This window comes from Wyeomyia smithii, chromosome 3, assembly GCF_029784165.1.
Source record: "Wyeomyia smithii strain HCP4-BCI-WySm-NY-G18 chromosome 3, ASM2978416v1, whole genome shotgun sequence".
NCBI classification, from domain to species: Eukaryota; Metazoa; Arthropoda; class Insecta; order Diptera; family Culicidae; genus Wyeomyia; species Wyeomyia smithii.
In genome coordinates this window covers 255044280-255058280 of record NC_073696.1, presented here as the reverse complement: position 1 = coordinate 255058280, position 14001 = coordinate 255044280, and the positions used below count along the sequence as shown (strand labels likewise).

General features: G+C 38.9%; 1 protein-coding gene across 2 annotated transcripts in view; it reads left to right on the top strand.

The window, feature by feature from the left end:
- LOC129729805 (tyrosine-protein kinase CSK) overlaps positions 1-14001 on the top strand; it is a 109977-nt gene that overhangs the window by 89227 nt on the left and 6749 nt on the right. For both annotated transcript variants that reach the window (XM_055688631.1, XM_055688632.1), the window contains 2 exons: positions 1861-2375; positions 2444-3006. In XM_055688631.1, coding sequence (XP_055544606.1) covers positions 1861-2375; positions 2444-3006 — 1078 coding nt within the window. The remainder of the gene's footprint in view (positions 1-1860; positions 2376-2443; positions 3007-14001) is intronic.

Here is a 14001-nt window from a genome sequence, read left to right as displayed (position 1 = left end):
GCACGAGCTCGCGGCAATTAAACCGTTGTAAATTGCGTACCATCCGAGCCCTAGCGCTTAGGTGAAGCTGCCTGCGGATTGAAATTGAATGAAAGCCTAATAAAATTATACACTCGTAAATTAGAGTGGAAATTATCGGAACATAAACGAGCATTTGTAAGGCTAATAGTAGCAACAGTGGTGCGTTCGTGTTTTAACAGCGGCTCCACCCACATTCAGCTTTAAAGAAAATCCCTGAAGGGTCTGAACGGCATTTAATGCTAATTAAATAGCGCGAGCCCGAAAGTGGATAGAGATCACTTTAACTGCTGTATCCCATGAAAAAGGGCAACACGTAGGCATCTTTTCTTGGGTGAGCTTATCAAAAGGGTGTCCGACATTGTTGTTGGATCGCGATTAGACCTATCTAATTGAATATCGTTTTGGTCAGACTTTTCCTATTAATTAAATCACTTTCCAGCCTATGAAAGATGTTGAAATAATTTAATCAAGATGTTAGGGTTAGTTAAATGAAGGAAAATGCTCAGTGTTCACACTGATCTCAAAGCAGCTTTTGACTGCAGTGACCATTACGTTATGTTACGAAAACTTAGCCGAGAGACTCCTTACTTTTTTGTTTGATAGCGCCACACTTACAATAGTTTCTCAGCAAATCTTGGCTTTAGAGTTCCACAAAGAAATAATTTATTGTCCGTCAATCTATTTTGACGTTGTTTGTTTTATAATTTCAATTGCGTGATCAAACATCTGGTAGTTCAAGTGGACGCAAAGCTATGAGTTTTACAAATACCGGTCTTAAAATGAATTTCTCGTGCTCATTTTTGTCTGTTGTATTTTTACAAGTACGGTGTTTCGAAGCTTCATGTCTTAAAGTAGTTTAAGTTATTTTGCCAGTGTTTGTTGTTATGTATTGTCTACTTTGCTGAAGACATCATTATAATTAAACGTTTCGCATTTTTTAATGATGAATTAAAATCATAAAATTTTAAATTTTTCTATTACTGTTGAAAATGACTCATCTGATTATATAAAAAAAAAACAACAAAAATCCACTCCACTGCCATACCTGCAACATCGAACGGGGCACGAGAAATCGCCAGCAAAAGGTTGCCTCTTGGGTGCAGAGGTCAAGTCCCGATGGGCTGCCTGTCAGCACGGCCGACCAGAGTAAGGCCGAGAATCGTAATTCGAAATGAAACAACTCAGCAAATCAACGCGGAGAAACATCAACAAAGACATCGACAGCTCTCAGCAGCGGAACCATCAACAGGGGATTGGATGGATGCGTTCCGTGTCATTGAACCGGGTCTCTCTATGTCTATAGTTGGTGGATGTGTTTGCGCTCGTTCAGTCCATCATTGATTGAGTAGAATAAAAGTATGTATGCTTTTATTGAACAATTAGAACAACATGATGGGGTTTGTAACCGGGCGGTAGCTTCGCAGCATCCATCGAACTGCACACGCCCTCACTATTGACATATCGATTTCGCTTCACTAGAGGATGTGTGCACGGATTGGAACGATTCTAACGATTCGCGGGAGCGACTGTGTAGACAAACAATCGACTCACTAGTAGCCGGTTGGATGTATTTTGCATAAATTTGGTTAGGCTAATACACGTTTGAGAAGACCTCCTCGTTGATGAGTTGAATAGTTTTGTTGTAACTGCAATGATGTAATCCAAACAACTTGAAAAATATTGCTTCCATATTTGCGTTGATTCATCATTTCCATTTTGGGCAAACAAGAGTGAGGTATTCTGACATAAGGAAGGAAAAAGTTCTACTTATTCGGAACCGATTAATAACCGTAAGTGGTCTCAAACACATTTTAATATCCGTCTTTGTTTCAATTTCAGATGTCGATGTGAGAAACGAGTCGCGCGTTGACCGCAGAGGCTACGGAAACCATCAACAACAACAACAACAGCAGCAGCAACAGCAACTTCACAGCACATTGTCGCGTCGAAATTCCACCGGAAGCAGTGTGCTGAACGGCGGAATGAACAGCCATACGGCGGCTATCAATCTGCAATCGTCCGGTCAAACAGCTGTGGTCACCCATCATCGGGGCTTCTCATCTACCGTGGTAGCAGCAGCCAATTCGGCCGCCTCGGGCGATTGTCCATGGTTCATGCCGCATCAAATGCCCCCGACAGCACCGGCGCGGCAGCACAAACGTCCCGCGCCCCAGCCCGGTACTGGCGGTGTACCGGCAGGTGGCGTTGGCGGCGTAGGACTAATGCAGCCTCCACAGTTCATTAATCCTCCACCAGCACCGCAGCAGCAGCAGCAGAACCAACAACAATCGCAACATTCGCCACAACAGCACCAGCAGATGGCACCACCGCAATTACCTCCACACAGCGTTACTGTGAGTAGTATAACTTTAACCATATTCCAGGTGATAAGAGTAAAATAAAATCATCAATTTTCTTGCAGAGTAATCAAAATCACAGTTCCATCCATCTGCAGCAACAGCAACAAGTGCAGCATCACCAGCAGCCTCCGCCATTGCATGCCGGTTCAATGGTTCCACCGGCACACCACATACCAAAATCCCCCAACCAGCACAACATGCTAGGACCATCAAGCTTACAGCAACAACAGCAGCAGCAGCAGGGTCAACAGCTTCACCAGCAGCCAGTTCAGCATAATGCCATCGGTAGCCACCAATCGAATCTCATGTCTGCCTCCATGAACAGTGCACAGCTGCAGAACCACATCCTGTCCAGTCAGCCTTCGCCGGCTTCGCTATCCGCCATACCATCACATTCGGTCCAACAGCAGACACAACCCCAGCCACCCCCAACTTCGCACGGTATGTCTAACTCGATGCACGCGCAAATCGGTCTGCCACCACCCCCGGCCGGAGGAGGATTTGATAGCAACGGAGTTCAGAACAGTTGGAACAGTGCCGGACCAGGGATGGGCTCGCTGTCGCCCACTGCTGCCGCTTCGGCTCAACGGAGGGCTGAAGTGAACGCTAAGCTGAACGCAATGCCGTGAGTATACACCACCGCCAGCTCGATAAGGGAGGAAATTACCTGATTGAGTATCAATGCGTTACTACTACTGTTTGTGCATGTTGAGGTATCGTAATTAACCGTTGCGGTTCGTACGGTTTTGATAACGTTGTTGTTTGCTTTAACAAACACAATGTAAATTTGATTAAACTCTGGTTAAACGCATAATATGGATATAGAGAGGCTCATAGACTAACCAAATTAGAGATGCAGTTAATTGTGAATGGAGTGGAGCTTCAGTCTGGGTATGCGAACTTCGCACAGATAAATGTAAATAAAAAATAAATAGAATTCCAATCTATTGAAGAAATGGAAAAAATATTCTTGGTGGATTGAATTTTTTTTTCATAGTGGCATCGTTATCGCCCATTAAGATTGCATCAACGTGTAATCAAGGTTGCAAAAATACAGCATATATTTTCATTTTGGTAGTGAAGTTGAGCAACTTTCATAACCAATTAATCCATTATAGTTAGTTCCATCATAATCGGTGCAGTGAACACTATTTTGCTATCGGCTGAATGATTAGGTCTAATTTTGTGTCGTATATTCCAGACCACACAAGCAAAGAAATTTGTTTTTTTTCTCCGCGTTCAACAGCTTCTGAGTCATGTATAATTCCCCCATTTGTTTTGGTTTGGTTTATGAATACCTAATATTGTAGTGGGAAGAAAAGGACTACCTACCTGTTTACTCGGCAAACTAAGCAAGCAAAAAAGTGAACATTAGTATTCTGTTTTCATTAAATGTACATGTGTTTATCCATTTCCCTATAGTGCCTACGCGATCATTCAGTCAAAATCGTACAAAGACGTTGAGCGCTGGAACAACTGTGGTTTTTGAACCTTATTTGAGATTTGTAAGACGTTTTCTTCCTTGTCTTGAGTGGCCTTTAAATCCCATTTGTATTTTTAGATAATTTTTATTCTATACTTTTGTTGCTTTTTGAAGCAATTTTTGATAAAAAAAAATTAGAAGTCTTTGTTGTTTATATATAAAAATAATAGTTTTAAGCAACTTTTCCATTTTTCGCTTGCGTAATTGCGTTTTCGGAATTATTTCTTTGTGTTTTCATTCGATATTTCAAACGCATCCTAATCGCGTTTTCCGGTTTAGTTCACGTGCATAGCCTCTTTCCGCCTCTTACCTTTTTGGGAATTTACCAATTGCCTTTTGGTAATATCATGTTTTTAAATAATTTCCGGCGTCACTTTGGAATAATATTCTTTTCTCTTTCCTTTCGTGTTTTACGGTAATTTTGGAGCAATTTTTTACCTTTGTTGGTCTTGAAAAAATCAGAAAGGTTGTGTACAAAGCTGCGACCACCAGGTTGATATGGAACTATATGAGGCTGTTTTTTACATTGCTTGCATTATTGCATTCGATAATGATCGCAAGGGAAACTTATCTATCTAACTTCTTCTTTTCAATAATTCTTTCTTTGATAGATGCTAGAATTACGATAGACTATCCTGTATATATTTATATCGATAATTTCCATCCCACACTAATAAAATAACTCTCTGGGAATATTGTGCTGGCCCTGAAAATATTCATAATGGCGTCTGGGATCGATTTCTGGCCTCTAAATATCATCCCGGCAAGTAAAGTGTTGGTGCTACATTCCGATTCGGAGCTCGAACTTCTGTTTATTAAACACAGACTCCGCAGTCAACTGTTAAGTGTACAGGACAATTGCAGGGCTAGCGCTACGACTGGCTTGTTAGGCCAGTATCGTACCTCGAGACTAGCTGGAGGGAAGTCATTTAGGTGGTACTTGACCCTTTTTGCTTGTATTCCAGAAACCGAATGTTACCACATCGGATTTCGCACTTGGGATCGATTTTTGATCCTGATTACGGAAGCACTTATATAAGGTGATATTTAGCCATTTCTGGGAAACGGATGTCGCCATCTTGAATTTAACAATGGCCTCTGGAGCCAATTTTTAGTCTTGGACATTTCTTTAGTTCTGAAATGGTATTTTTAGGCTGTTTCCGGAAACCGGAAGCCGTCATCTTAAAATATATAGCATCTTTAGTTGATTTTCGGTTTCTAGACATTATCTAGATTCCAGGAATCTCCATGTCAGGTTGCTATGCAAAGACCGAAAGTTGCCATCTTTGAATAAATACCCAACTCGGAAAATCGATGGGAAGCCAATTTCAGGCCGCTACATATCATCCTTGTTCCGTAAATAGCCATTGGATGGTTTTTGACGCTGTTTTCAGCCCTGATTGATCAAAATTTACGTTTTAAACAGGACATTTGTCATAAGTGCAATATTTTGTTTAATAAAATCATAACACAGTGCAACAAAAATTGACTTTTTTTCTGCCTTGGTTTCTATATATATTTTTTGTGTATTTTGATGCAAAACAAAATTTCCCCGAGTGTGAACATATTTCAACTTAAGAGGTAACAGTGGCACCATTTTGAATTTTTGAGAAATAGAAAATTTTCGATGTTTTTTCGACGCCATTTTGTTCTAAGGGGTTATATACCTTTTTGGTCGAGAAAAATGAGGGAAGTTTGAGTTTATTTTTAAGTGCATAGCACCATTTTCATTGCATCAAAGTGGTATTTTTCTGAAAGTATAGTTTATCAACAACAAAAAAATACGTTTGATTTTGAGATATACCAAATATTACTGGAGTAATGGCCGTTTCCCCGAAACGCTATTTATTTGCAAAGGCTTGCGGTGATCCTGGTAGAGACTCAGCGGATCAACCGAAATCAAAAAACTCATATTATTTCATTAGTTTAGAAGTGTGCCGTGTCCTTGAACGATCGCTTTTATTAGTATTTGGTTTTCAGTGCAAACGGGAACGTTTTTCCCAAAACATGCACGTTTTGAGCGCTAGAAATTGCATTAAAAATTTTTTTGCGGCAAAATGTAACTGTATGTTTCAAAAAGCGATCGTTCAAGAACCGGCGAATTTAATAACGAAAATTTAAAAAAAAAAAGGTGAAGGAAATCGGTTCAGTAGTTTTCCCGCAATCAGAATCATGGCAAAGTCATTTTTCGGAAAACACTATTCCGAGATAATCGCGTGTAAAGTTTCAAGTTTTGCTTATGCGGCCGTGGCGAGGCGCGCTGCAAATCGCTCTAACTTTCTTCCTATTGCTAAGATCTTTATGAAAATTTGTGAAAATGTTCTCAAGTGTTGTATTTAAAGATAATGCAATAAACTTTTTTTCGGTTTTTTGAAACCTAAAAAGGTAATTCTAAAAATTTGTCCACATATTACCATCTTCTTACCCATTTTAAAAAAAAAAAACAGATCTTAAATCGGACAACAGCTGAGCTTAAAATTGTGCTTCTACAAAAACGGTTTTGGCATGGTTTTAGTATGTTTCACAAGAAACCCCACTTCGAAATCTGAAGACGATTAAGGAACGACCATGGTACGATAAAATGATGCTAACTACAAAACAGACATTATTTATCGCACGCTTAGCCTTGGTGCTAATAGCGGTCTCGATCAACTAGATTAGTTTAGAGAATTTGTTATCGATATTGTTTTTGGCACAATTTGCATGTGTTGGATAAGTACAACGATACACCGTGCCCCAGTGCTGAGTCGAGAAAATTTCAAGCTCGAAAAGATCCTCGACTCGATCGGGAATCGAACCCGATATCACAACCGTGTGGGAGAGCTAGCCGACCGACATCGCTAACCACAGAGCCACGGGGACCACAAAACAGACATTATTAATCTGTAAAATATGACCCTATACAGCCGCAAAAGACAGACTCCACAAATGGAACTTGATTTCGAACGACAAATGTGAGGTATGCGACAAACAAGAGAACCTTATACACATTTTATTCGATTGCAGGAAACACTCGACCATAAGAAGTAGAAACCAAATTTACAAGCATCCTCAAAAATCAACAACAAGACCAATATACGCAGATCACCAACTTTCTCTTAGAGACGGGAATGACTGTTTGAGTCACCACAGTTACAGTGAAGTCGATATTCATAACAAATATTAATACACATATATTAAATATTTGATAACAAAACCACATGAAAAGCTTCAATCAAAAGTTTGCCTATTAACCGTCATTTCGAGCTACAAAAATTGGAATAACATGTACTTGACAGTTCTGGCATTCATGGATCATCTGGTCTGTGTCATAAAAAGGAGAAAAAAAAATTCACAAAGCAAAATGATATCGAGTATGTCTGAGTATCATTGGTAATGCGCTAATATCTAAAAGTGGTAGTCAAATTATATCTCATATTGAGTAAAAAAGTCTCAGGAACCGAATGGTAGGTGTCTGATCCACGTAAAATGTCAACAACATATCAATTTCGCACCAATTTCCCTACAATACTAAAATAGGATCTCCTCGACGTTAGATTAACTTATTTGAAATCTGTTTAATATGATATCAAGAGTGTAACCGCTACTCAAAGATACAATAACAATTTGTCTTCACATGATCCTCCCCCTTTTGCGAGGAGGGTGTCGCATTTTTGCCCTAGACCGGTCAAAACATAAAAATTCAGACAGTGTACGCTTTAGACAGTGGATCCGATTCATTTGACCTGATGATGTTCCACTCTTTACTTCCAAGCCGGAAAGTTCTTTCCATCACGTCGAACACTTGGCTCGGATCTCCTCGGCGGAGGAATCCCATCTAGACGCATGATTTTTCGGCACTAACCCTGCCGGTCAGGTCGCTTCCTCTTTGTAGTCCACTAGCCGCTTGGATGTCCACTTGCACCATCAGTATTTGTTTCCGCAGTTGACATGTCGTCTTGGTTAACTGGGCCCATAACCTGTTTAAAATAGTTATCCACTATTCGGAAATAAGTTTACCTTTACAGGTTAGATTTGAAATAAATGAGGTAACATACTAGGTCCACATAGATCACTCTTATAATAAAAACTTGTCTGAGTTAGCTATGATAGTTCTCTTCAGAGAATTGTAACTAGGCGATATTGGTAAGGAGTGGTGGTTCGGTTGAGTAGAGCAGTAAGCTTAAACGGAAGGGTAAAACTCACACACAAGCCCGGATATAAATGATAAGCGTGTCGCCTACATCAAACGTGATACTGCCAATAATATGAAGCGCGGAGTACACGAAACACCTGGGCAAACAATAGATCAAATATCTCTGGCAGTGATGGAAACGAAACGAAGATGATGCAATCGTCGTTTATTCTCCACATGTGCACTTCATGAAGTGTACAGAACGCGACTAAACTTGAATCCTCTCAACCCATAAAGAAATGATGATATGGTGCATAGGTTTCTGGGGTAAAACAAACACATGATTAGACTACATCAGCTCTGAGAAGCGATTCGCTTCTTGCGTTTGTCTCTCCATAGGCCGGTCGTTAGGGGAAGAAAGGATAGCAACAAGTTGAATATCATGTCGCCTGAACAGCAGCAGAGGTGTGGTGCGGTGAGAGGGGAAGTGTGGGGGAAGGGACTACTGCGGCAGCGGTTGAGTTTAAGCGAGAGTAGGAGAGCATACACTGTAATTTTCTTTCTTTTTCTGACAAAAAATCATATTCATGAGTCAAATGAATAAGAATATAACAAAATCTGATCGCTCTGTGTAACAGAGACGAATAACTTCATATACCGAGTTGTGCACATTGAGAACCACGAGTTGTTGTGTACACTAATGAATAGAAATATATCGTAAAGAGGAAAGCAAAGAGAGTGCAACAGCACCGATACTTTGTTTTTCGCATACTTACGACGATGTCAACGCATCTTAGGCTTGCTTCATATGTATTCAAAATCGCTAGAGGTGATTTTTTTCCATCGCTGGTCTCTGGTCGCAGTGATGAGTCCACAAAGGAAAATACTACAAGGTATACAGCCCTAGGGGTTGTATGAAATGGTGACGTAGGACTAAATGTATATATTATATGCTGCGATAAACTGTTCATAGGCAACACTGCCGTTTATATTTGATGGGCGTTATTGTGAAACTAATGATGCATGAATACATGAAAATTTTACACTAGTAGTAGTTGCGAAAATTCTCATAACTCTTATCTTCAAGCATCTTTAGTTCTGAAAAGAATCGATTCCATAATTTTCAGTATGAAATTCGTGCTACAGAACGCTGATGATCGCACCACCACCGGTAGCATTGAATATTTTTTTGGCCGCGCTTAAAATTTGCTTTCTGCTGTGCCCTCCAGTAGCTGTGCAGGCAAAATATCCTGCAGCGTACGATGGTAACTGTTGCTGCCGTATGCAAAATAAAGGTAACATGCTCCGCACTTCCAGGCACTGGAAGTTGACTCGTATGCAGCTCTCGTTTCTCAATGTCGCGTACCTCTAACAGCTATACTCCACTCGCTATTGTGTGACTAGTTACTAGACTGAAGCTGAATTTTCTACACGCAGTCTTTTGTATCGAGTTCAGCGTAGATTTTTGCCATTAGGGCGTTGCCACACAGTTTCGAGAAAGACAAACGGAACAAAACACTTTGTTGAGTCAAAATATGTAGGCAGTGGAATTTATTCCATCCATGTTATTGTTATCCTTACTCGGGAAGCAAGCCAATAACGAGGGAAATGTATGGAAAAGCTTGACCTTGGAACTTTCCCCCTTTTTCCACCATTAAGCAGTAAAGCAACAATGTTAAACATTATATCAAACAATTGTTACACATTTTATCTATCCACCGACATATAAATGACTAAGATGCATTAAGTCGTTCGCTTGCTATAATCGTTTGAAATCTGACGCAACATTTGCCAGTTTCATTTTCAATTTCACAAAATGTAATCTAGTATAGAAAATGGAGTTTACTTGCAATTAATAGCAATGTAGTTCAACGAACTTTTCTTCTCTTTTTGCTTCTGACGAAGTGAACGAAATGATGTCCAAAACGCAAATTGGTTGACGAAAAAAGAACTGTTAAAATGAATTTTTAGAATTCAATTTAGTAGCTCTGTTTAACTTTTTCGTAACTTTTCTTAATGAAATCAATAATATGGAGAGTAGAAGAAGTTGTTCGAAGACCTACTTCCAGAGTAATTGTTCGCCGGATTCATTGCTTCTACGTTTGATAGGGGCACCACTATTTACAAGAATGGTTGAAAAGCTATGATCTTTCATATTTTTCCAGCTTAAGCTCTAGGACAAAACCTGTGTGGACCAGTGTTATTTACAAAAATCTTAATTTTGGTGAAAAGTAAAGAAAACAGTTGCATAAATTGCAAATACTAATTCTTACGAATTTAGACCTACTTTGAATTTTTGTAATTCAACACCGATCGCTTTCAACCCGTTAGATTTTTGAAAAGGGATTTTCGATATTGGTCAAGGTCATAAGAAAAAACATCTGAGTTTCAGATTTTGTTCATAATTTTCGTTTCAACTGCAATAACTGCACTTTTGCAGTTTTATAAAAGTGAGTTATATAAAATGCAGTTTTCATTACCTTAGACAACTTTTACGAAAAAATAAACGATTTCTGGTATAGAATAGATAAGTTGACGTTCAAGACACTTTTGCGATTCAGTGAATCTTATAAGACCTTTGATTCCGTGATTGATCTAAATCAACAAAATTGCACAGTGAATCAACTTAATGGGGTTGGGAGTAACCGAGCATTCCCATTGTACTTTTTCAATGATCAAAAACGGTGCCAGCCGCGTCCACAATATGTTAGTGTAACCATTGCTGTTTGGAGACCGTGTATACCACTGTATGTCCACAAAGTTCACAGGAAGCAGATTTTTTTTGTTAGAAGGGAAAGGTGAACGGTGGATTAGGATTCACCTTCATAACTGATGCGAGCATATGGGCGATGATTGTTTATTTTGCGATTCTATTCCATCGATTGTGAGAGCGGAGCGACTTAAAAGTGAATCCCACTTTCCCAAAAATGGAAGTGGACCTAAACGTAGACCTGGAACTGAACCCTAAATTTGATTTTGAAAAGGACCTAAGACTTAACTAGAAATTGTACCTAAAACTGGACCTGAAACTAAACCTAAAACGTGACCTAGAACTAAATCTTAAACAAGACCTAAAAGTAGACCTGAAACTGGACCTTAAATTGGGCCTGAAACTCAACCTTAAACTGGATCTAACACTGGAACTAAAATTGAATTTAATACTGGACCGAAAGCTAGACCTAAAACTAAAACTAAAACAGGTCCTAAAACTTTAGCGGAAACTGGACCTAAAACTAAACCCTAAACTAGGCCTTAAACTAGAGCTGAAACTATACCTGAAATTGAATCTAATACTGTACTTAAACTAGATAACTGGAACTGAAACTGTACACACAACTTAACCACAAACTGATTTTAATGTTAAATTTTAAACTGTACTCATAGCTAAAACTGAAAGGGGACCTGAAGAAGGACCTAAAACTAAAGATGAGATTGGACCGAAAACTAGATCAAAAAAATAAACCATAGACAGGATCTTGGACTTTAAACTTAACTTAAAAATGGACCTGGAAGTAAACCTTAAACAGGACCCCAAACTGGACCTGAAACTCTCATACATTCCACTCACTGTGCGACGTTTCAATTGCTTTGTCCAAAAAATAGATATTTTGACGCTAGCATGGAAAGGAATCTAAATAGGTTGAAGTTGAAAGCAGTAGCGTAGCTAGGGGGGTGCGGTTGGTGCGGTCCGCACCAGGCCCACCACTCAAAGGGGCCCTAAAATTTTGCGAACACCGAACCGGTCAACATGCCCATCTCAACTCAACCTCATGTATTTGTGCTCGCCACTCTGCTTTCGTTATCCACACGGACAGAGTAAACGTGATACCGATTTTCATTTTTAACATGATTTGTGATTCGACTGACGCCGAAGTTGAATGTTTTCCGATCGCAGAAAACATTCGATGCAACCAAAGATGACTAGAACAAGATACCTGACTCTTGCAGAATTCATCGGACATGATTGTCGCTGCGCGTGAGCAAAAGTCGAACTAATTTATACACTGTTAATTTGATGTAGACTTGACGTCAAAATCAACTGACGACAAGGCCAAGACATGACTGCTGAAAGGTGAAATATTTTTTTTAAGTATCCATGTGGACGACTATACGGTGATGCCATCTTAAAAATGATAATAATGTGTACGAATGTTTAGTTCTCAAACATGAAACTTTCCAGAAGAATCAAGTATCGGCGCATCAATTAAGCGTACTATCAGAACTTCCTGATAACCACTATCAGCACACTCTACAGCCAAGTTGTCCACTCTTGCCGAGGTTAATAAAGTTAATAATTAACGATAAAGCTTCTACTAATATTTCCACATAAAACCAAACGCGAAATTCCTAGGTTGATATGGCAATCATAATAATAACAATAAAACCACTCTAGAAGCACTTGGAAATTGTCTCATATTCTATTGGCAGATGGCATTACTTCTCTAAGAGCGACATCAAGTCATTGTGCTCTGCTACTAGAAACATTAAATTCAATTTAACTTATCATTGCTTGACAGCAACCAGATTAGCTATAGTTTATTGTGCTACTTTACACAAACCGTAACATTTGCTTCATATTTATATGAATATGTACCGGGTTTGTATATTCTGTTCTTTTTAACAACAACCAAAAATGTGAGAAAATGATATGTTTATATATGACAAAATAGCGTTGACGAGAGTGTTGTACATAATTTATGTCCTCGCTACTTTCGGAAGTATCTTCTACACTACTTTAGGTTACAATTTACCAGGGGCATTTTCTGTGATATACAGCGTTGCTAGGTAAATTTTTTGAAAATCTGGAAAAAGCAAAAATAAAATTTGAAAAAAACTGGCAGTCATTTTGTGAAGCAGAAGGTAATTTTTTCGGATGAAATTCTTGGGGTACCCAACATTAGAAGTGACGAAATTGCAAAATTTTGCGCCAAATTTGAAGTGATGACCTTTTTGCGAAACAGAGAAAATTAAATCTGGATCATTTATGAAAAATCTGGATAATTGAGCATCAAATCTGTTTACCTGGATTCATGTTCAAAAATCTAGATAATCCGGATAAATCTAGATACCTGGCATCGCTGGTGATATATGAAGACACTCGAGAATTATAAACGCGACTCCCATGTTACCTAGCTTGCGACATATCAAAATTAAAGTTTTGGTAGAACGAGACCTGAAAATAAATATAACCCCTCAATATAAACTCTGACGAGCTGACCAAACTGCTACACCTTTTTCATATACAATCTTGAACAGCTCAACGATCGATGACGGACTATGCACGGTAAATCGGTTTTGCTCATAGTGTCAATTTTATGAGAATTTAAGTCATCAGATGGCAGCACTAACCATCGGAAAGTGGTCGTGTTCAAAATGTATGAAAAATCTGGAAGTTAGGTATCTTGTTCTAGTTATCTTTGATGCAACGTGGAAACACGTAATAAAGGAGCGATTTTTTGCGATACTAAAAACGCTGTCTAGGGTATTTGTTTAATTATTCATCTCATTAGGCCGACGTTCACGGAGAATGCATGGAGTAAACACCAGATTTACACGAAATCGTTGAACAAATGAACAAAATATGATAACATGCTCTCATAGAATCGCCCATCAATGGAAATTTGGTAAAGTTAGTTGGTTTTATCCTGAATTTTGTAGAACAAACCATTTTTCACAACATTCCCAAACTCATCTCACCTAAACGACTGCTTAATTATTTATCCCACGACGCCCCCATATTCATCACACATATTGACCACTTTGTTAATAAACGTTGCCGCATACCGTCGTAGTAGGTTACCTAGGTATCCGCTGTAGTTGTTTATGCACAAATTGGTAGTCTAGGTATCCACTGCAGTGCTGTCGATTTATGTCAATTATGTTGGAATTATTCAAATTTTAAGCTTGTTTTTAAAAATTTAAGGTGGACATTTTGAAAATTTAAGTATTCTCAGTGTAGTGAGTGATTTTGTTTAGTGATTAATACAAAATGTAGTCCGCAAATGATGAAAAAAATTTGGTTG